The sequence below is a fragment of the Maylandia zebra genome, linkage group LG12 (assembly GCF_041146795.1).
Source record: "Maylandia zebra isolate NMK-2024a linkage group LG12, Mzebra_GT3a, whole genome shotgun sequence".
NCBI classification, from domain to species: domain Eukaryota; kingdom Metazoa; phylum Chordata; class Actinopteri; order Cichliformes; family Cichlidae; genus Maylandia; species Maylandia zebra.
This window is the reverse complement of record NC_135178.1, coordinates 14068397-14090143: the sequence shown is the minus strand read 5'-3', so window position 1 is coordinate 14090143 and position 21747 is coordinate 14068397. Positions and strand designations below refer to the sequence as shown.

General features: G+C 40.7%; 2 protein-coding genes across 6 annotated transcripts; one reads left to right on the top strand and one right to left on the bottom strand.

The window, feature by feature from the left end:
* Positions 1 to 1142: 1142 nt before the first annotated feature.
* On the top strand, positions 1143 to 8042 carry rnf34a (ring finger protein 34a). Of its 2 annotated transcripts, XM_012917381.4 has the most exons (8): positions 1143 to 1299; positions 1824 to 2042; positions 2771 to 3157; positions 3609 to 3671; positions 4005 to 4206; positions 5439 to 5468; positions 5688 to 5729; positions 6249 to 8042. In XM_012917381.4, exons 1-8 carry the CDS (start codon positions 1294 to 1296, stop codon positions 6434 to 6436), a joined length of 1137 nt encoding a protein of 378 aa, XP_012772835.1. In that variant the 5' UTR covers positions 1143 to 1293; the 3' UTR covers positions 6437 to 8042. The 2 variants fall into 2 exon arrangements, with proteins under 2 accessions (XP_012772835.1, XP_004544251.1); XM_004544194.5 differs by lacking the exon at positions 5688 to 5729.
* A 683-nt stretch (positions 8043 to 8725) lies between these two features.
* On the bottom strand, positions 8726 to 20808 carry kdm2ba (lysine (K)-specific demethylase 2Ba). Of its 4 annotated transcripts, XM_004544193.6 has the most exons (11): positions 20666 to 20808; positions 17120 to 17344; positions 16845 to 16988; positions 15853 to 15939; positions 15219 to 15509; positions 13013 to 13827; positions 12676 to 12839; positions 12427 to 12588; positions 11797 to 12015; positions 11644 to 11717; positions 9840 to 9991 (listed from the first exon to the last, which is right to left on the bottom strand). In XM_004544193.6, the coding sequence occupies exons 1-11, from the start codon at positions 20717 to 20719 to the stop codon at positions 9977 to 9979; spliced, it is 2250 nt and encodes a 749-aa protein (XP_004544250.1). In that variant the 5' UTR covers positions 20720 to 20808; the 3' UTR covers positions 9840 to 9976. The 4 variants fall into 4 exon arrangements, with proteins under 4 accessions (XP_004544247.1, XP_004544248.1, XP_076746839.1 ...); XM_004544190.5 differs by lacking the exon at positions 11644 to 11717 and having other exon boundaries at positions 8726 to 9991; XM_004544191.5 differs by lacking the exon at positions 11644 to 11717 and having other exon boundaries at positions 8726 to 9991; positions 15219 to 15500.
* Between the last annotated feature and the right edge of the window lie 939 nt (positions 20809 to 21747).

The following is a 21747-nucleotide window of genomic DNA, read 5'->3' as shown; positions in this document are numbered from 1 at the left end:
AAAAAAAATCAATTACGAGATTAAAGTCATTAATATTGAGTTAATTACGTCAATAGGGTTAAAAAAAACTGAATTGATTACAGAAAAGATACATTGCTAAAATAGAGCAGTACTAACATTAGCTGGGTGGCCAAGCAAGTGTCTTACACATGAGAATACATCACCAAAAATAAAATTAAATAAACTTTTGCAGAAGTAGTTCTCTTGGTACACAGACTGCTCTGTGAAAACATTTCAAGTTTAATATCAGTTTAACATGCAAATTACCCACAGTTTATCACAACTTACTTAGCTAGGATCTGCCTCGTGTCGAGTCGAAAAATTCGCTGCAGGACCGTGAGTTGAAAGATACATTTACTACGACTCCCAAGATGCATTGCAGTAAGAACCATCCAATCGCCTTGCTTAAGATCTGTTGACATGTCGCTAAAGGCGCGCTGTAGATAAATATTGCAATTTGTAAAAAAATTAAATAAAAAAATAACATTTGCAATTTGTAATTACATAATTAAACACTGGGCCAGTTTATTTTCATATTATCGCTGGTTATTATTTTAGAGTAAATAAAGGAATAACGGGTAGCACCAAGCTGTTGTTATCTTCATTTCCATAGCAACGGCGGTTGAGGATTATGGGTAGTGTGCAGTTACGGGATTAGTGACAGTGCGCCGTCTGCATTAATTGGTCTGATTGGTTGGAGCCGAGCGCATCCAAAACTATGGAGCCCCGCAGGGGACATGGGAGAAAAAAAAATTAAGACGGACTTTTGCGAGATCTCGCAAAAGCTCCGTATAAATAGAATTACAAGAGCATATGTATATTAAAAAAAATAACAGTCATTATTGAAGTATCTGTTTATGGTTCAAAGAGTGGCAACCTGAGAAGAATTAGAAGGGGCACACTTGTGGAATGATGATGAATTAAAACTTAAATTAATATTTGTTTGTCTGTTTCAGAGCAAAGATAGGATTATCACTGTCTGCGAATCAGTCTATCTTATCTTCTAAAATTATTATCTTCATTTGTGTTTGTTTTGGCGAAATTTGATTATAAAGTGCCTACATATTTTTGTTCATTTTTGTGGACAATTTCTGCAAGTTAACAGTAGGTGGCACTAATGCGTCGCCTGGCTGCAATAAGACCACAGAAGCAGCAGTACAGCGGCGGTGGACTCGGGAGTTGGTTTCATCACATTACGTTCAGAGAAGATACTTTATCTAAATAAGCGACGCTACGCATTGCAATGGTTACACTGACAGTCTCTTTTGTCTTGGTAGACACGCCGGAGTTGCAATGAAGGTATTTTTTTCTTTACATAACCTTTGTTCCAATTATCTGTCTGATTAGATTTTCGCTAGCACCAAACGGCTAACGCAAGCTTCAGGTCGCTGACGTTTCTGGGCTTGTGCTGGCTAAATATTCAAAACGGCCGGACAAACAGCCACTCTGGCACCTGTCACTCAACACTGATTTGACGTTAAGATTATTTAGTTACATTAGGTTTCCAGGTGAATATTGGTCTAGCTTTTTTCTGCTTTTTTGTGACATTAGGTACCTTAAGTGCTTTTACTGTTGACATTTACTTTATCTATTCACATCTTGTGCTTTATGAACAGCTCGTACAAACCCCTTCTAGTAGTTTCATGTATTATAATCATGTATAATATGCACATATATGTGACCTTGTGGTGCTTGTGGTAACCGTGTATAAATTATACTGATGGGCCTTTGTGGCTGACATATTGTCAGTAAGAACAAGATGTTCTTCAGGATTCAACGTGAAGACACTAAATACTGAAGTAAAGGTGTTTTGTAAATGTCAGGCAGGGGCCTCTTCCATGTGGGCTTCATGCTGTGGTCTGCTGAATGAAGTCATGGGTACTGGGGCCGTCAGAGGCCAGCAGCCAGGGTTCGGGGCCGGTGCTGGACCCTTCAGATTTGCCCCCAGTGCGGGATATTCCACGTACCCGCCCACCAGCTCAGGGAGTCCCAGTCTTGTATGCAAGGCCTGTGGTCAGGCCTTCTCAGTCTTCAGGAGGAAGGTAGGTGCCTGGGTGTTCTGTCTAATACAAACATATTACCTGGTCTGATAAGGAGGAAACATATTAAATGAATTATTTAGACAGAAGTACTGTGGGCATGGAGAGTGTGCGTGCTTAGCTCATTTTCTCATGTGCATTTTTAATGGGTGTTCTTTTTTTTTTTTTTTTTTTGAAGAAAAAAGCATGTAATTATAAAGGTTTAAACGAATTCAAATAGTTAAAAAGAGGCTAACTGGTTTTCTAGAGTGCTGACATGATGAATATTTATTTGTCCTGGGACAAAAAGGCACAAGTTGGGAGGCAGATGGACCAACATGCTAGTGCTCTAATATCTTCATGCTCAGGCTCTCACTCTGTCTGAACCCTCTGCACACCACCATGCCGGTCTAATCCCATATCTTGCATTTATTACTTTTTGATGTTTGTCACATGAAAGAAAGCACCTCCTGTCTCTGTCTGCATGGGAAGAGCAGATGTGAGTGATAGAAATGCAATAAAGCTCTGGTGGCATTCAGTGATTTATTAAATGGTTTTGGTATTTTTCCTGTTTTGACTGTAATAGCAATATTTATTATAAAATATATGTGCATATAAGGAGGAGAATGAGACGGGTTACATTTTTGTCTGTGACGTCTTCCTGCGATGAGATACCTTGCAGTAGCACATGGCGGAAGGTGTGCATAAATCACTAATTCCCTCATTTCCATCACCTTGTTTATCTTCCTCAGTATATTTGCTGCGACTGCAAGAAGAGCTTCTGCTCTCTGTGCTCCGTGCTTCAGGAGAATTTACGCATTTGTGCCACGTGTCATTTGCTGAAGGCGACGGCCTTTCAGCGGCCGCGGCTCATGCGTCTCAGAGTGAAGGACCTGCGTCAGTACTTGCTGCTGCGTAACATCCCCACCGACACCTGCAGGGAGAAGGAAGATCTGGTGGACTTGGTTCTCTGTCATCAAGGAATCGAGGAAGAGGAGGACCCCGACATGACCAGCCTTCAGTCGCGTTCCCTGTACACTCCAACCCCTTCTACCACACAGTCTGCCTCCGAGCTGTCTGCGTTCGCTGCCTCTCAGGAGGAAGCGCTCAGCAGGAGCGATAGCTCTGACACCAACCAGGTCAGAACCAGGTTAAACACATGTATGCAAATAACATACTCTCCAGACCTCTACAGATATTTATGTAGTAATACTTTTCTGTTGGTGCAACGCATACATTTCTAAGAAATTCACGTGAGTGTTTTCCAGAAAATGAGTCGGTTAGAGTTCACTGCTCATCCTTTCAGCTAAATTTGCACACCAACTAAATAAAAACAAATCAGGACTCTAGAAAGCAATAAAAGAAAGCAAATAAGCTAGAAGAGAGCCCAACCTCAAGCAGCGAGGAGCCACTACAAATACTTGTACCAGGCCTGATTATAGAGCAGTAAGCTTGTCTTTGAATGGAACGTACCAGGCATTGTTGTTTCCAGTGTATCAATGGGCTGGCTGAGGTCTGTCTAATCCTAATCTTCTGTTGGCGGCATGCTTCTTGTGTGCAGTGCATACGATGTTTGTTGTTGCCTTTCAGGATTTGGGAGACGGTACATCAGTGTCTCTTCTCAACTTGGATCCCAGTGAAGACACTCCTGAGGTCTTTCTATTTATTTTCCTTGTAATAAAAGTGAATTCATGCATTATTGCTGATAAAACTGTGGTGCAAGTATTAGAGAGCAGTGTGATGAATGCTTAGATGCTTTTGGGTGACTTGGGTTGAAAATCAATGAAAAGAATTTTATTCATCTAAGATCCCAGAAACAGTTCTGCTTACTTGGAGATATGAAAACTCAGTTATGCGTTCATGTTTGCAGACAGTTTAAAAAACAAACAAACAAATAAATTATAATGATTAACAAGAAGCAGAATATGATGAAAAAAGAGTATTGTGTGCATAATATTTCATTCAGTGGTGTTTCCTGTCCTGTAGGTTAGTCCTCAGACTCGACGTTGGGCCAGAGCATCCCTCTCAGACATCTCCAGTTTACGGGATATTGAGGGCCTGTCTGTCAGGCAGCTGAAAGAGATACTGGCCAGGAATTTTGTCAACTATTCAGGGTGCTGTGAGAAGTGGGAGCTGGTGGAGCGTGTCAGCAGACTTTACAGGGAGACTGAAGAGAACAGGAAATCATGTGGGTATTAACTTTCTTACTGTGTTTAAATCCTGTGGGGGGAGGGGGGCTGTCAGCTCTAAAGCAGTCCTGTTTTTTTTATTTCCTATAGAAATCATCTATAGTATATGAAATGTTTGTAATAGTTAAGATCTTTTGCACATAAACGTGGTCTTATCTTCATCTAAATAACAATCACAGACAAATGTGACTAAACTAATAAAACACAAACACTCATTTTGTCGCATCTTTATTAAAGACTCTGAATAGATACTCACAGTCCAGGCTGGAAGAGTTTATTAACCTCTGTGCTAATTACTTCTCTAAAAAGTCCAGTGTTCAGGTAATAGAGGATAGAGGTTACCTTTCAGGTTAGTAACCAGTCCTTGCACGTCTTTATTAAGTCTGCTGTTCTCAAGAAGAAAAAGCGACTGGTGTGGTGCGAAGCATTAAGCAGCCTGCTCAGTCTCTCAGAAGGCTGAAATCTTTGGTCATGTGTAAATTTTGAGAAAAATCACTGAACAATAGGATACGATTAACGTAAACTACTACAGATCTTCTGGATATCCTAAAAGTTGTAGGACATTATTGTAGGATATGTTCAGCCAGACTAACAGTGAAAGTGCTTACTTATTAGCTAACAACTTGTCAATCACAAGCCGGCAGCACGACATCCATAATCCTGTTTTTTGGAATGTAGTATAACCAAGATTTACAAACTAAAGCTAATTTCTTATTCGGTATAATCCAAAATAAGTCACTGAGGCCCTGTCCTACAGACATCTAGAGGACCAGAAGTCTTTTTTTACAGCCATTGCTGTGAATAGGAGAAAATCAGAAGTCCTGACCTTAATTTAACTGAGATGACCTAAAGAAGAATCAAGATATTTTAGAATTACTGATGAACTGAAACCATTATGTAGGCGGCTTGACTCTAAATTCCTCCTGACAGTTGTGCAAGTCTCGAGCAGCTATAGGAAATGTTTAAAAAAGCTGTGGTTGCTTACAAAAACAGACTGTACCATTTAATAAACTGTAGAGTTAACCTTCTCCAGCCTGTACTGTGAGCCAGTAATAAAGATAATAAAGACAGTAGAAGTAGAGCTGTGTTTATAATTAATATCAGACCGCATTTTATCAGCAAGTTAAACAGAAATCCAGCTAACTTCAAAGAGTTTACAAACCTTTTCAACTGCATCATGTTGTGTGGTCGAATGAAGTGTGTCAGTACATTTCATTTATTTCTCTTGCAGTGGAAAATGTGAGCAGCACTGTAACCACAGGTAAGTTTTCACCCAACTTCTGTGTGCAGTGTCCTAGATGTCATTGTTGGAACTACATCCTGTTTTTAACCACTGAAACTAAATATCTCTGCTTCCTCTGACAATATTATTTACTGCGAGTGCTATTGATAACTCACACAGGTAGGGTCATTTGAACGAGTTTTTCGTTTAGACTCCTGTTGATATGTCTCGCGCTTGCTTTACTCCTCCCTCATAAAGTGATGACCTTCCCCCCTCCCATCTGCAATGGTGCCATTGGAGGTAAGGCTTATACCTTGTGGTCACATGTTCCATCTATGAACCCATCTGCACCGCACCAGTGTTCGTTGTGAACCTGTTCTCATTTTCCATTCGACCCATTTCTTTGAAACATTTCCATACGTGGTTCTTCCTGTGAGGGGATATTGATGTTGCATTGAGGATGAAAGTTGAATGTTCATTTATCCCACTTAAGAAAATTGAAGATTGATTTTCATGGTGGATCAATCTCCTTCATCTATTCGTGTGTGTGTGTGTGTGTGGAATATGTGAAGTAATTATATTGAAAACTGGAGTATGTCAGCCCTGTGTGTTCACTCTGAGCTTGCTTCTAGAGATCAAAATTGTGTGGTTGACATAGTAACATCTTGACACTTAGAAACCGCAGGGGTCGTTATTTTGCAGGCGATTGTGGGCATGACCTACCTCGATCAGACAAGGGTGCTTTGTGAAGCTTTGAGTATTCCAGTGCTCTCTTACCCTTTACTCATTGTGTGGTTATATCACTCTCTTTTCTCGCAGATGGGGAGAACTGTCCACTGACGATTCACGACGACAACCTCTGCAGGATCTGCATGGACGCTACGATCGACTGCGTCCTCCTGGAGTGTGGACACATGGTCACTTGCACCAAGTGCGGCAAGAGGATGAATGAATGCCCGATCTGCAGGCAGTACGTCGTGAGAGCTGTGCACGTCTTCAAATCCTAATGCACCTCTGCAGCACCACTGCACCTGCTTCAGACTGAGACTGTACCTTAACCTCAACAATGCAGCTCGTAACCTTCAAATCCCCAAAAGACTCAGTCTGTGGATGTTTGTATTCCCTGAGGTCTCACTTTATTTGCACAGTGAAATCTAAGAAATGTCTTTCTGAAGAATTTTGACTATTCGCTTTCACGAGTGGGCAGAGCGTAGGAACGTACCCTCCAGCAAGTCATTCCTCAAGTTAACATATCTTCCATATCTGTGTTTATTCTCAAATGTCTTAAATGTATTTCTTACAGTTTTTCAAAGCAAAGAATGTGCGGCACGAGCCGCGTGCAGTCTTGTTAAACAACGCTTCACCCTCAGATCTGCCTGTAAACTGTAGCTGGTTCTCTACTCTGCTGGGCATTCCTGAGAGCACCTCACTTAACAACTGCTGCAAGTGACTACATATCTTCATGAGGGCGAGGGCACATGCTGAAGCTCAACATAGGAGAGTGTGAACTAGGTGCCAAATAATGCGTCATGCCCTTATGCTTCTCACCTTTTTTTTTTTTTTTTTTTCTCCCCCCTTCCTTCAGCTGTGAGGGTTAGTGTTGGATTGTTGATTCCTCAGCATGTTTGACCAGAAAGCACTTTTCTTCACAACTGTGTTGATCCACTACTCGCAAGCGACCTAATAGTAGCTGAGTTAATGCGTGCTTATCTTTGAGCTGCTTGAGTTCAAAGCCGCTGTGATTTTTCAGATGGAGTTGACATATAATTGTTCTGTTCACTTATTTTGTTACATAGCTACTTGTATGCATTACACATTTTAAATGATCACACAACGTCTGTCGTTACAGCAATAGCTAACCTCCGCTGTCACCTCTTGATTTGTCTCTTTAGTGGAGACAAAGTACGAAAACCGGTGCTAACTCATCCCACCACCTTCCCCAACCACCTCCCGCGGAACAGTTTTTTTTGTTTTGTTTTTATTTGTCGTGTATTGTTGAGAATGGAATGAAGTGTCTTAACGAGTTGAATTTTCTCATGTAGGAGTAATGTATTGAACTAACTATTCAAAGATATAGCTATGAGTTTACTGACACCTGTGATATAGGAAGTAAATAGAAGTTAATGACTTGATGTATATTTGCATATATGGATCCATATGAGATATGTATATATCTATTTTTTTTTTTAATTATTTGATTGAAGTGGCCCAGGGATTGGGTTCAGTTTATATTTAGAGGTTTACATTTTTCCTGTCAGGTGATTTAAAATGTGTTTAATCTGCATTAATTTGCTTGAACCAGAGCATGACACTGCTTTACACCAGATAGGTCATATCCTACTCCTTAGATTGCCCCTACCCCTGAAACAAATTCTCTGCTTTTATTTTCCCACAAAACCCTGCTCTTTCACAAGCTTTTCGCTCTGTACTGTAACCCACAAAGTCAAAATTGCTGCTATTACAGTAAAGATGTCCGCTACAGTCATGCACAGTAGCGGATCAGGTTGCACTTTTTTCCTTTTACAGAGGGTTTAATTGTGTGCTAGGTTTGGTCTTTGTATTTGGGAATGTTGAACTTTTTATTTTGGTAATTAAAATTTCAATTGAAATCTGCATGTGTCTTTTACTGTCCTGGCTAATGATTACTGAGGAAGTGATCATGTCACAGCCTTTTAAGTTCCAAACACAAAATTGTTCAAGACAAGGCCTGGGTGGTGATGAGAGGTTTGTTTTAGAACACACTTCTTACTTCATTCTCTAAAATTGTATGGCGTTAAATTTGTGAAAAAAAACAAAAACAAAAATCAATCCAATAATTTCTTACAACTTAAACACAAACAAAAGTTAACTTGATCTAATTTCACTACTTCAAAAAGTGGTAAAAAGAAAATTATTTTAAACCCTCTTATTGTATTTCTCTGATATTTGGCAAACATGACTTTTTTGCAAGTCATCCACCCATCTGTCATGAGGGGGCTGGATCCTATGCCAGATGTCATAGGGTGAGACGTGGGGTACACACTGGACAGGTTGCCAGTCTTTCACACGACTAACAGTGAGGCAGGCATTCATTCACACTTATGGGTCATTTAGAAGCACCAATGAACCTAACTGCATGTCTTTGGACTGTGGAAGAAAGCTGGAGAAAGACCACGAACAGATGGTGGATTCAAACCCAGGACCACCTTGCTGTGAGGCAACAGTACAAACTACAGGCTTGTGCCAAATGTACAAATTAGGTAAAATCTATTAGCCCTGTGAGAATATGGAAAAAAGAGAAAAGAGCAAAGCCTCGCTTTAATGGTACAAATGAAATTCTTTTAATGCATATTAGCACATCATTTTTGGATTTACAAATATAAACATCACATTCACCTGAGGTGATCAATTACAGCACAACAACCAAAATACAACACCTACTGTAGGGAGTATAGGTTCAAAACTATGCAAATGAGTTATTTGCAAAGGTCAGCGTTAGCAGATTATATAAACCAGAACCAGGTGAAAACAGATGTGTGGGGGATTACTGTATTATCACAAAGTCAGTTTCACAGTTGCTGGGACAGTCAGCTTCCTGTTACTAACTTTTGGGTGTTGAACTTCACCCGCTGGGAGCTGCAACAGGCTTAAATCACCCTGATAAATTACTTGTACTAATTATTTGACCCAGCTATGTGACACACCTATGTCAACTTACTGAATAAATACAAACAGTAATAAAAAAAACAATCAATAAATTAATATTGAAATATTGTTGAAAACCCCATAAAGCAAAAACACTCCACAGTTTAAAGTAGTAATGTAACTGAAGGCATGAGGGTGTAACAGAATATGAAATTTGTTTATCTTTTTTTTTTTTTTTTTTTTTTATCTTCATCAAAAAGACATTCTAAATATTTTTATGATCAGATATATTGTACATGCTATTTTATTTTTCTGATACTGAAGTGATGTTAAATTCAAATGTACATTTTGGCACGCAGACTGTTACAAGAGGGCAAACTGAAGGAGATCATTTTCAGTTCACGGTACAGTCTCTCTGTGATAATAGTTCCTGAGACACTGTAAACTCATGAAATGTTGCTGCTATAAAAATACTGTTTTTCAAATATTTAAGGAATAAAAATAACCCAGGAGTCAATTACAAGCAGGTCTTTATAAAAGTAGTCTCAAAAGAAACACATGCATGCCATCTCTTCTTAACCCGTCCAGTGAATGTTTGTCACCTCCTGACATTAGACTCCAAGGCTTCCATCCAGTCAACCTCAATCTTTCACTTCAGTTTACTGACAGTGATTCAGAGACTTATCACAGGACCAGTTGTTCCATTAAGTGCAAAGACCATCTTTGAAGTCCTTTTATTGTTTGCCCTGTTGGGAACTAGCTTATCTTCTGCAGCAATTTGTCCTCTTTCAATTTAAACGGTACACTCACAGACATCTCTGCGATGAACCTTTCACAGGCTGCCTTGGTCACCTGCTTGCAGAAGCGAAGGTCTATCTGACAGATGCTTCCGCAGCGCTTGAAGAAATTTAAGGAATGGTCCGTTACTCTGTTACACACTGAAAAAATGAGGCAAGGAAAAAGGGTTAGAAGAACAGAAAACTGTCAGTCCTGCTAATTTAAAAATGTATACGTCTCCAGACTAATCACATCTGGCATTCAAAAACTGGGCTTTATTGCTATAAATGTAAACCGGGGACTTTGATAAGGCTGGGACTAAAATGTAAATAAAAGCAGAAAGCAATGATCTGCAGATCTCGCGCATTTCCTTTTTTCAAAACAGTACACAAAAAACTGAGAAAATGTGCAATTTTAAGAAAAATATTACCTCATTTTTAATTTGATGGCAGCAGCATGTCTCACAAAAACTCAAACATTGGGATGGAGGCAACAAAAGGCCAAAACAGTAAGTGGTACTAAGAAGAAGCAGCTGAGGGAATATTTTTAAACTAATTAGGTTAATTGGCAACAGGCCAGTAATGTCTGGTTATTAAAAGTGCATCTTAAAGAGACACTTAAGAGTTCTTTAGAAGTGAAGACAGGCTTTACAAAACACTGCCCTCACAATTCTGGAGAAATCTCCTCACAGCAGACAAGATCAACAATTAATATCGGATGCCTGTTATCTCCTGGCCCTCAGGTGGTGCAGCACTAAAAACAGGCATGATTCTGTCATTGAGAGCAAAACTGTTATGTGGTCAGAAAAATCAAAATGTCAAATTATTTTTAAAAACCATGGACACCTGATTTTCTGGACTAAAGAGGAGAGGGCTTGTCATCCAGCTTACTACCATCTGTGACGGTATGGGCGGACTTTAGTGCCTATGGAACTGGCAGCTTGCACATCTGGAAAGGCACAATCAATGCTGAAAGCTATATACAGCTTTTAGAACAACATATGCTCCCACCACAACAATGCCAAGTACATGTCCTAGTTTTCTGAGACATTTTGTTGCCATCAGATTCAAAACAAGCTAATATTTTTCTTACAATTGTAACATTTTCTTATTTTAAACATTTGAGATGTCATCTATGTTCTGTTATGAATAAAATATGCGTTTACAATATTTGCAAAGCATTGCATTTTGTCTTGTTTTTTACATTTTACACAATGACAGTAAAGAAGATTGTAATTCTGAGTACCGTTGCTAATTCAAACAAAAAAAAAAAAACACAAGCTAAGTGCACAGTAGCTGAAATGCTAAAAGCAGCATATTAAAGGAAGTAAACTAACCAATGCTAAGTATACTAATCTATTTATTCATCTCAAGTCCAAGTATATAATTTCCTGGAACAATCAAGCACAACCCACAGTATTTAAATAATTTAGTGGCTAATATCGATGCTTTAGCAAAACCCCCTATTTCGCCTTCTTCCTCTGTGGTTAACACAAGAGTTGTTATTGTCTTGTATTTTCCATTACTTTTGAAAACTTCTATATAATTTTAAACACTTATTTTGACTGCAGTTTATTTTACAGAGTTGGTTTACTTGTTTCAGTTTTGTTTTATTAGTTTCAATGTTTGTTTGTTTTTATTTTGGCACCCAAAAGAGACACCAACACAAACAATACAAACACTTGAGCCACTGGAAACAGACACACCCAGTCTCAATAAAAATATCAATCATTGTATGTCTTATGACAAGTTCTATTTTGTCCTAACAGAGGTGCTTTCTGTGTTATTATATGGAAGTATGAGTTTAGACTGACCATCAGGTTATTTAAAGGACAGGAAGTGTGCCATTTATTTGAATTCAGCCGCCCAGCTGAACTTGTATGCAAGCCTGCTGGAAAAAAAACAAACATGAAAAAGCCTGATGCCTGTATATTCCCATGACTCCACGCTCTGATTCAACATCTCACCTGAGAGGTTGATTTCTGTGAGGGAATCTCTGGTTGTGGTCCCTGCTGCTGTCAGCAGGTTGACTGACTGGTCATTGATATGGTTGCAGTATCTAAGGTCCAGCCTGGAGAGCAAAGGCATCTGTCGACTTATGAGGCGTAAAGACGTGTCGGTGATGTCCAGCCCCGCTAACCTCAGTTCCTCCACGTTCCGCAACTTGCAGCGGTTATCCAGCTGGCCTGTTAGTTAGTTGGTCAAATAAAAAGTAACACAGAACAATTTTAAATTTGATCAACACCTCAAGATTATAAAAGTCTCTGACATTCAAGTTCACGCTTGTGTTTCAGTTTGAAAACGTAAATCTAAAGCAGCGCCTCCTGGAAAAATCTATTTTGGGGTTTGGAATGAGAGCAATAACCTTTTCAGCTACTGAAAAGCTTCCCACTCCAAGAGTTGCTCTATAAAATAGTTAGCAATGTGTAACTGAGTACCTAAGAGTTTTAACATTAACACTTACGCAAGTTAATGTGAAATGATTAGTAACTGTGTTTATGTTGCAGCTGTTAAAACTTAACTTTGAGTATCATTTATGCATAACAGCATGGCAGGCAGGAGAAAAGGGCACATTTATGATAGTAGTTGTGCTTTACCTGGTCTGTTATCTGTGGGAGGGGAGAGGAGGTCCCTCATCTGTGCATCTTTGAGTCCCTCCACCCACTGCACATCGAGAGTGCGCAGCAGAGGGCAGCTGGAGGTGCAGAGTGCAGACACAGCAGCCCAGGAGCAACCTGACAGCCTTAACACTCGCAGACCTAAAACATATAGTGGCACTTTAAAACACTGATTTGGGGGGTGGGGGTTCTGTAACCTTAGATCAAAAATCCCTTATAGTTAAGTACCTGGCAGTCTGTTAATAAGCCAGCTTAATTGTTTCTTGGAAATGTTGGTCCAGCTGAGGTCCAGGGAGACTGGCTGTCGGCGGATAATCCCACTTAGCATGAGTGGGGTGATTGAGGTGCAGCGGTTCAGATCTATCTTTGTCCAGAGTCTCTTGTCACAACACCTAGCAGAAATAAAGATTTGTGTTGAATGTCAGGTCTTTGTGTCAAGGCAGAACACTCTAAACCAAACTGTAACTGCTCCTCCACATTTCAGAGGGTTTTTTTCTCTTCTGCACTAACTGTAAACATCAGAAATATATTTTAAATCACTGTTGAGATAGTGCTGTGCATTTACCATCTGTTCCACGTCTTGCACACTCTCATGCACACACACAGCTCCTGGTGTGTGAGATAGCGGAATATCTTCATCCAGAGCTCTCGCTGGATAATGTGTGCTTTTCCATCTTTTAGAGGCAGTCTGTCGGGAGGCGGGCTTATGGGAGGGGGCCGAATAACGTGCCGCTCCATTTGGACACACTTGGGTGGAGAGCGCGGAGGAACCGGCCGGGTTGTCGGAGTGCTCCTGTTGAAGCCCAGCGGAGTGATCTGACTTGGGTAGAAGTGTCGCAGCTCCCAGGAGTTCCCATTCATCTCTTTGGTCTTGAGGTGGGCCCTCTGATCCCCGAGCTCATTGCCGTTGCAGAACAGCTTCTTGGGTTCCTCGTTTTCCGTCTCTGGTTCAGGCTTCAGTGGTTGCCGGTTCTCATTGGCCATGCAGTCCTCGGTCTTCTGGATTTCCTGGGTAAGTGCTTTGCTCAGTTCCCGACTCAGCTCTCTGTTAGGTAAACGCCGCTTACGCCGAGCCTTTGGACGCGGGCCTTTTTCCTGGGTCTCGCTCCCGCCCTCACTGCTGGGGCCGGCCTGTGGAGAGCTACAGTGAGACTGGTCACTGTCTCCAACCGGTGTTCTAAGGCTGAGATTCAAAAGGTCGCTCTTGGAGTCCCTGTAATCCACATCATCTTCAGGGTCTCCAGAGCGCCCTTTCCTCTCTACACCGCTCTGGAAAAGAGGCTCCCTTCCGTCTTCATCCTCTTCTTCAGCATCTTCATCATCCTCTTCTCTCTTGATTTGTTGAAGAAGTTTGGAAAAATAAGGATCATCTGACCTTTCCTGGAGAAACAAAAAAAACAAAAACAAAACCACATGTCAGGGCTCTAGATCTTTTTGCCACGTTTGCACTGATACACCTAAAAGTTAGGCGCACCCACATTTTTCAACTGCATCACTTAACACTGCAGTTTTACATGTGCACTTTTTTGGGGGGAATATTGCTGTCCATACAGACAATATTGATTTAGAAATGATTAACTAACAATCTTGTCAACACAAGGTTCTTTATTTGGAGCACAGTTCTACAAGAAAGATAAGTTACTGAAAAAGTGTTTGTGCTTGCAGTGCTTTGGCACTCTTTGGTAACTTTGTAGACAATGTTAAAATGAATCATCACATCGGCCTCCTCTGGCGACCTGTTTGCTGCTGCCTGCCGCTGAAAGGCAGTGGGGAGAGGGGACACTTGGGCAGTGCATTTATCGCAGCACATGTGTTTTCTGGATACACTGTGCTTTTTCAGGTTCAGAGAATGATGGCTCCTTGTCAGAGCACTGGCTATGAATTTCAGACGGATCAGGCCTTAACAAAAAAGTTATCAATAGTTCTTTTTACATCTTATTACCCACAGCTACATCCACTTCTGTCAGGCCTAGGCTACTCACTAGGGCTGGGTATCATCATTGATTTCTATAATCCTTTCGATTCAGATTTACAAGGTCCCGATTGGATTCAATTCAGTTTTGCCTCAGACAGTCTGGCGTTTTATAGCAGATAACCTTAAAAATATTCTGCAATTTTGCATAATTTTAAAAAGTTTAAATTTCTTCAGTATTGAACAGCAGAAGTTGCTGCCCTCTCTTGTCTGAGGTCATTAAAAAAAGAAAAGAAAAAAAAAGCGTCAGATAGCGCTGTAAACAGCGGTAGTTTGGTGGGTAATTAAGCGAATTAATAATGGCGAAAACAGAGATTTGAGATGGGAAACTATTCTTAAAGTACACAGAGAGAGAAAGCTGTGCATGAAGTGTGATTTTATCATGGTGGAAGCAATACAGCAAAAGTCAGAGGGAATTAATGACGACATTCACGTGCTGTTGGGTAAGAAAGCCAAGAAAGAGAAAACTGATTCTGATGCGTCGGGTCCACGGTCTGTGTTTACGTCTTTGTGCGGAATTCTATCCACCTGCACTTTCAAACGTACACACGAAGGACCACAGGAATATCTGCACCACGGCCAATCAGAGAAGTCCCGCCGCTGACTATGTCTGACCACACTGAGACTTTTTTTTTTTTTTTTTTTTTTTTTACTCGAACATCTGGTCGCACCGGTGCGAACTAGGATTTTTTTTGAGTCGCACCATTGAAAAATTTGGTCGCATTTGTGACCAATTTGGTCGCACTCTAGAGCCCCCAAAATACTGCTCCATTTACACACTGTACATTATTATACAAACCTTCTTCCTCACACTGAGATCCTCTTCCTCATCATCATCAAACAGCTTCCTCTTTTTCCTCAGTTTGTCCTCGGGCCGGGGCCGTGGCAGGTTGCTGGGTGAAAGCACCGGCGGCTGGCGGCTGAGAGACTCCTCGGGTCGGTACCTGGGTGTCTCCTCTTTGTCTGACCTCCTCTTAGTTGCTGAAGAAGCGTCCCCTTCCTCCTTTGTCACAGGCTTCTGTTCCCTCAGCAAAGAGCCAGGGAGGTTGGAGGCATACTTGAACCCCGGGCCCCTTTTTTGCTTCAATGCCAAAGGGACAATAATTGCGAGACAACTTTATACCTTTAGCCTATATTGACAAGAAAAATACGCTGTTCCTAAAAGTGCTCCTATGGTTTAATAAACAAAATCAATGTGACCGAGAACATAAGACACAGCAGTCAGAGGTTTCCTGCTTCACTGCCACATGTGAAAGATGACAAAAGTATAAACAGGAAGTAGCAAGTTGATCAACACACGCTTTAACCGAATATTGAAATAATGAAAGCAACAAAAGCTCTGTAATGCTAATTAATTCTCTTTTGTTTCCAAAACACACTTGATGAGCTGAAACGTGACATAAAAACCGTGACACACACATATTTGTACTCACTTTTCCACTCTTTCCAGCATGGTTGCATTTAGGACATTCCCAGCAGTTAGGGAGTTCATCATTCACCACCCCCGAAGCGTCACACACCTGATAAAAACAACGGCCAAATGAGTCGGATTTCAACTTGAACTGCCAGCTCTCGCTTAGTCTTGTGTTCAGTGTGTTTAATGCAAACAAGGCAAGGGAAGTGAAAGTGGCTGTTGTGACGCGTACTTGTTAGGCAGGTCAGCACAGTTTAACCTCAGTCGCTGTTAAACATGCCAACTCTTGCTTCATGGATTACTCAGAAAAGGGAAGTATAAACAGTTAAAGATCTCAACTCGGCCTAAATATGCTGTTACAAATCTAAACTGCTGTATGAGGTTCCAAATATATTCTGCAACAAGACAATAAAACAGCTAGGAAAAACCTGTAACGAGGCACAAAGAGGCAGCCTCTTTTTTTCTGTTTTGTTTGTTTGTTTTCTACTCTTTTGAGGAATTTAGCTGATGGCATTAAAAATTCTTAGCTCTTGCATGCAAAACAAACATGCAGACCATGCTTCAAAAACTGGTTTGACCAAACATATGCAAATAGCAAATTGTGTTTTTGCATAACAGGTTACAAACAGGGTGTGTGCAGTGTGTTGCCCTTTTTGGTCATGATCTAATACAGTTTCTTTTTTAATCTGAGAGTTTGTTTTTAAACTCCTGACCTCTTAAGCTTTCTTAAGCATGTGTTCAGTGAAACCCTCAGCGTGATGGTGTCATGTCGGAGCCGTAAAATCTTAAGATCCACATCACAAACAAAGTTTTTTTAGCGTTATGTAAACATCAACATTTCTACCCAATTATCTCCTCTGACTGCGATTCAACTGCCTGAGTCACTCCTGTCATGTTACAATGATCTGAGATTCCTGGCACATTACTGCAACAGTGTGAGTCACCGTCACAATGACTGTAATGATGAGGTGGAGTTGTTCAGCTGTTCCCAACGTAGGCGCCCTTCTGTACCTTCAGGCAGTTGGGATGGACGATCTCATTGCAGATCGAGCACTCCATCAGCATAAAGTTAAACTTGTCCTCCTCATCCTCCAGTGTGTCCTCCTTCCCGGCTTCTTTGCACACTACACACACTGCTGTGTGGGGCAACACAGGCTGCATGGGGCGAAAAAAGAAAAAACAAGCAGAAATAAAGTTTATTAAGCAGTGAATGCTTTGGAAAAACAAAGCTGACAGTGTTACATGTCTTCATGGATAATTTTGGCTCTAAAGCTGTACTGACTCACCGCGATGCACTGTCTCATGATGCAGGACTGCTTCATGCGCCCTGGTCCACCAAACTTCTTCATGTCCTTACAGAAGTGACACTCCCCGCATTCAGACCGCAAGCAAGCCTCGCACTTTCTGCAGCGTGTCCTCCTGCGGCGGGCTCCAGAGGAGCTGCGGTTGGACGGCAGCTTAACAGCTGACGACGTCCCCATTTTGGGTTTGGGCCGGTTAGCTGCCCGCTGCTGGAAGGCAAAAAACGTAAGAGACATTAGATGATAACTCAAAATGAAGAGACTCTCTGTCATTGAGAACATGGACACAGGACCTTTAAGCAAACTAACAGGTGAACAGATATCAGACCAAACGGCTGAAAAAACAGTAATCAGCACAAGGAATCCAATCAAACTGGCACTGCCATCAAACTGTGATGCATGCATTATGTATTTATTTATAGGCTATTCTTGCTGCTGCTTAATTACATGTGAGTCATATGACCCAGCTACTAAAAAATTCCTTAACTAAACAAGGAATTTAGTTTAGTTCCACCTTGAACTTGGGATTTTACTATCCTTCGGCAAACAGAGCCATGTGGAAACAGTTTATACTTAAGCAGCAATTAATATTAATTTTCATCAATTAATTTCCCTTAATATTTCCTAAGTAATTATTTTGTCAACAAAATATCTGAAAAGTTGATCATGATCTCTCAAAATAACCCCAAATTAAGGTATTCAGATTACCATTTCAAGTAAAAAGTTCTCACATTTTAGAAACTGGAATCAGTGAATATTTGCATGTTTTTGCTTTAAAAAGTACTGGATTCCTATTGGATGGAACATTAACGACACATAAGTGGTGTTTGTAGGCTTTTGATATACAATTATTGTGTTACTGATTAAACAAATGATTTGCTTCTTGGCTACTGGGTTAACTAGTACTCACTCTAAATCAAGTTAACAATTAAAAAAAAGAAAAACAAAGCTGTGGTGAGGGTAGTGTCTCTACCTTACGATATGAAGCACCTTGAGGCAATTTCTGTTGCGATTTGGCGCTATATAAACTGAACTGTACCCATAATGTAGGCATGTCAATGAAATTGTATCCTCACAGTGCATGTTAAGCTTAGGGTTAAGGGTGTCACCTTGAGAATTGTGACAAAAGCATACTCCAAATCTTCTTATTTGAGTCACTGGAAGCAGCAACAGTGTGATGCTGTGGACTAAAAATAAAAACAGTAATTTAACGATCAGACTGAAATTTAAGCAACCAATTATCTAACTGAATCCTGAAACCTTAATTCATTTTGTGATTTTCTCACATCTCCTTCTTACTCTCTTCCCTGTTGCCATGGCAGGGCAATATAAAGCACTATGAAAATAAGACAAATCACACAGGAGGAGAGGTTACCTAGGCAACACATTTGCCTCTCTGATGGCAACTGTTTGAATAAAAAACTGAGAGAGATGGATAAAAATAAGCTCAGAGTGGAGCTATGATTTGTGCTCTGAGCACTTTCCTGATGTCATCTATTCTTATTCTATTACTGAAATCACACACGGCCCACGCACGACGGCTCATTTCAGCTCTTTGACCAATTATTACTCCATTCATTTGTATAAAACACCAAATTACAATAAATTAAGATCATTCAAGCCTCTGCGGTTGTCTTATGTGGAAGATGATACTGAGGCGTTGCAGACAGGTAAAACAAGATGTTCCAGGCGAACGATAACGTCACTCTTGCTTTCTGAATGATATTCACTGGAAGGAGTGGAGAAACCAGCCCTAAATATGTGCTAAAGAAGCTTCACGGCAAATTGCTAATAACAACAGTGACAACATGTTTCTTCTTGTTTAACAGAAACTGCTCTTTGGAGCGTTTTCCCCCAGGAGGATTTTGAAACGCGTTGTTAGATCTATCCCTTTACATATCAGAGTTTCTTCTGTTGTGTTGCTGTCAGCTCAAGAAGTTGTTCTTTGCCTGCTGCTGCTGCTGACAGAGCATCTATGCAAAACCAGGCTAAATGATCAAACCAGGCAAAGCTTATTTTCATGGTGCCAAGCTTTCCATTAATCCATCTGACTAATACGGAAATATGAGAAAGAAACACAGAAGAAAGGACAGGTGCTGTTGCTGCAGGTGTGGCTGATACCTCACCATTTCCCTAACCTTATCTCACATGACTTTGTCTCTCATAGCATATCTAAAGTAAGGCCAAGTCTCTGAGCAAATAAAGTCCATGCAAAGTTTAAAACTACAACAAAAAACTGACATGTCCTCCATTCCCTCCATGTCTCCAAATTTTATTTGGCTGCTTTTTTTTAATCCCAGATGTATCTCCTCCCGTGATCACTTAGTAGCCAAATGTGTAAACCACTACGCTACAGATCCACTGTCTCTGCACAGACACTAATTGGCTGCTGAACCCTGCAAATAAAAACATGGCCCATATTGCTGTGACACAATCTTCTGACTCAGCATCAGCGTGGATGTCAGCAAGTGAAACTCACGTTTGCCTTCATCTGCTGCCCGGGCTCAATTAGCACAAATAACATGTGCTGCTCTCCCTATAATATGTCACAACAGAAGACTTCAAAATATGATCTTTGATGCTACACTGCTTGTGAGTGTTGTGGATATAAACATTGTGTAAGAGCAGGGGTCTGACGCTTACATCAGCACTTCTCCCATTTCTCTTGAACTGTACATGCCAACTGTGTGCTGGAGAGACTTGTGCAATATCTAATGAGCCCTGTGAGAAAGTATCCATGCTGCTGACCTCAAATGAGCATGCACTCCATGCCACTCATGAGAAGTTCCCCCCTGTAAGCCACATTAAAGCTTTATTTCTGTTAAAAATCAAACCCATTTGCCCAGTTTGGGGCCACTGGACTACTAAGTAACAGAAGTAGAGACACTTCATTGTTACCCTCTCCCCACCCCCACCCCCTTTCTCTGTCCCTGCTTCCTCAACGTTTTTGACTAAAGCTTTCTTAAAGGCGCAGAGTTGTGGGACAAGTTTTGGAAGTGAGAGGAAATCAATCACATGAAAAACAGTTTCGATATAGCAGGTTAACCAAAGTGCACGATAAAATCATAAGTTGGCCAGCATAAAGTCGGATGGCCTTCACCGTTAAGGTAGTGGGTGATAACGAGGTTGTGGTCACAGCCGCGGATCTGTAACCTCACTGGATGAGGCTGCTCGCTATTAAGAGGTGGTCAGTACAAAAATGGGTCGGTTGTGGCTAACAAGATAGATGGTGTCTAGGAGGCGAGGACACGGTGTGTTTTTGGACGGTCACGGAACACAAAAAGGAGGAACTCCAGTTCTTTTAAATGTGTACAAATATTTAGCTTTGTGTTTATTCGCTATTACCTGGCTGACCGAAGAATAAGGTTTAAAACACACCTTCTCCTTTCAACCCGACTAACCTACATAGAGAGAGGAAAAGCGGATACAAACATTCACCTGAAGTAACTGACGAAAAGGAAAAAACGCCAAAACCCTTTTTTTAAATCGAGAAGCATACAGAGCAAAGTAGAGTTCACGAAATTAAAATACCTGCTCAGATTCTGAATCATATTCCTCATCGTCTCCGCTCAGTGACAAGGCCATGTCTCCTCTCTCTCATCGTTTGAGAAAACTAACATGGCTGAACAAGCTAAGTTCGTCCCCCCCCCCCTTCCTTCACACCAAACACACACAGGCAGCTTCTGCAGGCTGCGTTCACGAACCATAGGAAATATCAAAACTGACGTAAAAAACCTAAACGACACAACTATAATTCAAAATGTATTGGAAAGAAACGTAAACGCAGAGGGTTGTACAGAAATTTAACAAATATACAGGTTTCTGGGATGGTTCGTTATTGTATTAACACCCTATCCATATGACAATAAAATCGGCTAAATGTAATTAACGTGGCATGTTAACGCAACGTCGATGAAACAGGAAGTAAAGATAAGCAGGTAAAACAAGATGTCTCCCTCCCACACTCGTCCGTCTTTGCTTTTGTCTTGGCGTTTGTAGGCAGTCTATGGGCTATATGACTCAGTGGCAGAACAAATTCTTCAAAGGTTTATTTAATGCGTTTAACCTTTTAATCCTTATGGGCTTAGCAGTTTACAAATAGCATTAAACTTCAAAAACACTCAGTGAGTTTATTCAGGCGTTTGTCATCAAATGTTGATAAGGTGATAATGTGTTTACTTTTAATAATTGAAACTTTAAAAATATTCCCAACTATACAGCCATGTATGTACAGTGTATAAAGTTCACCTAATGTAGCTAGATGTAAACACTCTTAAACTAAAAGTGAAAAACAGCACTTTGATTTCCCAGTCAAGAACTGTCTTTCTTATCTGATTTAGCCTACCTGACAGCAGATTCAACACAACGTGAAGTATGTATTACTCATTGTTTGGTTAGTTATATAATTATGATGATTAAACACAGAGTTATGTAAAGCAAGAATGTGTGTGTAAAGATTGAACATGAACATATAGACGCCACCCAGTGTTGAAACTCAGTTTGCTCCAGCTACAGTGTAATGGCTTTGGAATTATCTTGTCTAGGGCTCCTGACGGTGTAAGAACAGATTCATAGGTCAGTGTATTCACGACACAGGAGCAGTTCAACATAAA

Coding starts and splice junctions, on each gene's coding strand:
- rnf34a (XM_012917381.4), top strand. Junction 3,672..4,004: donor CCAGTGAAGACACTCCTGAG/GTCTTTCTATTT, acceptor CCTGTCCTGTAG/GTTAGTCCTCAGACTCGACG. Junction 5,730..6,248: donor CTGCAATGGTGCCATTGGAG/GTAAGGCTTATA, acceptor CTTTTCTCGCAG/ATGGGGAGAACTGTCCACTG.
- kdm2ba (XM_004544190.5), bottom strand. CDS start 20,719: ATGGCCTTGTCACTGAGCGGAGACGATGAGGAATATGATTCAGAATCT. Junction 15,510..15,852: donor ATGCTGGAAAGAGTGGAAAA/GTGAGTACAAAT, acceptor ATTGTCCCTTTG/GCATTGAAGCAAAAAAGGGG. Junction 13,828..15,218: donor ATCTCAGTGTGAGGAAGAAG/GTTTGTATAATA, acceptor TTGTTTCTCCAG/GAAAGGTCAGATGATCCTTA.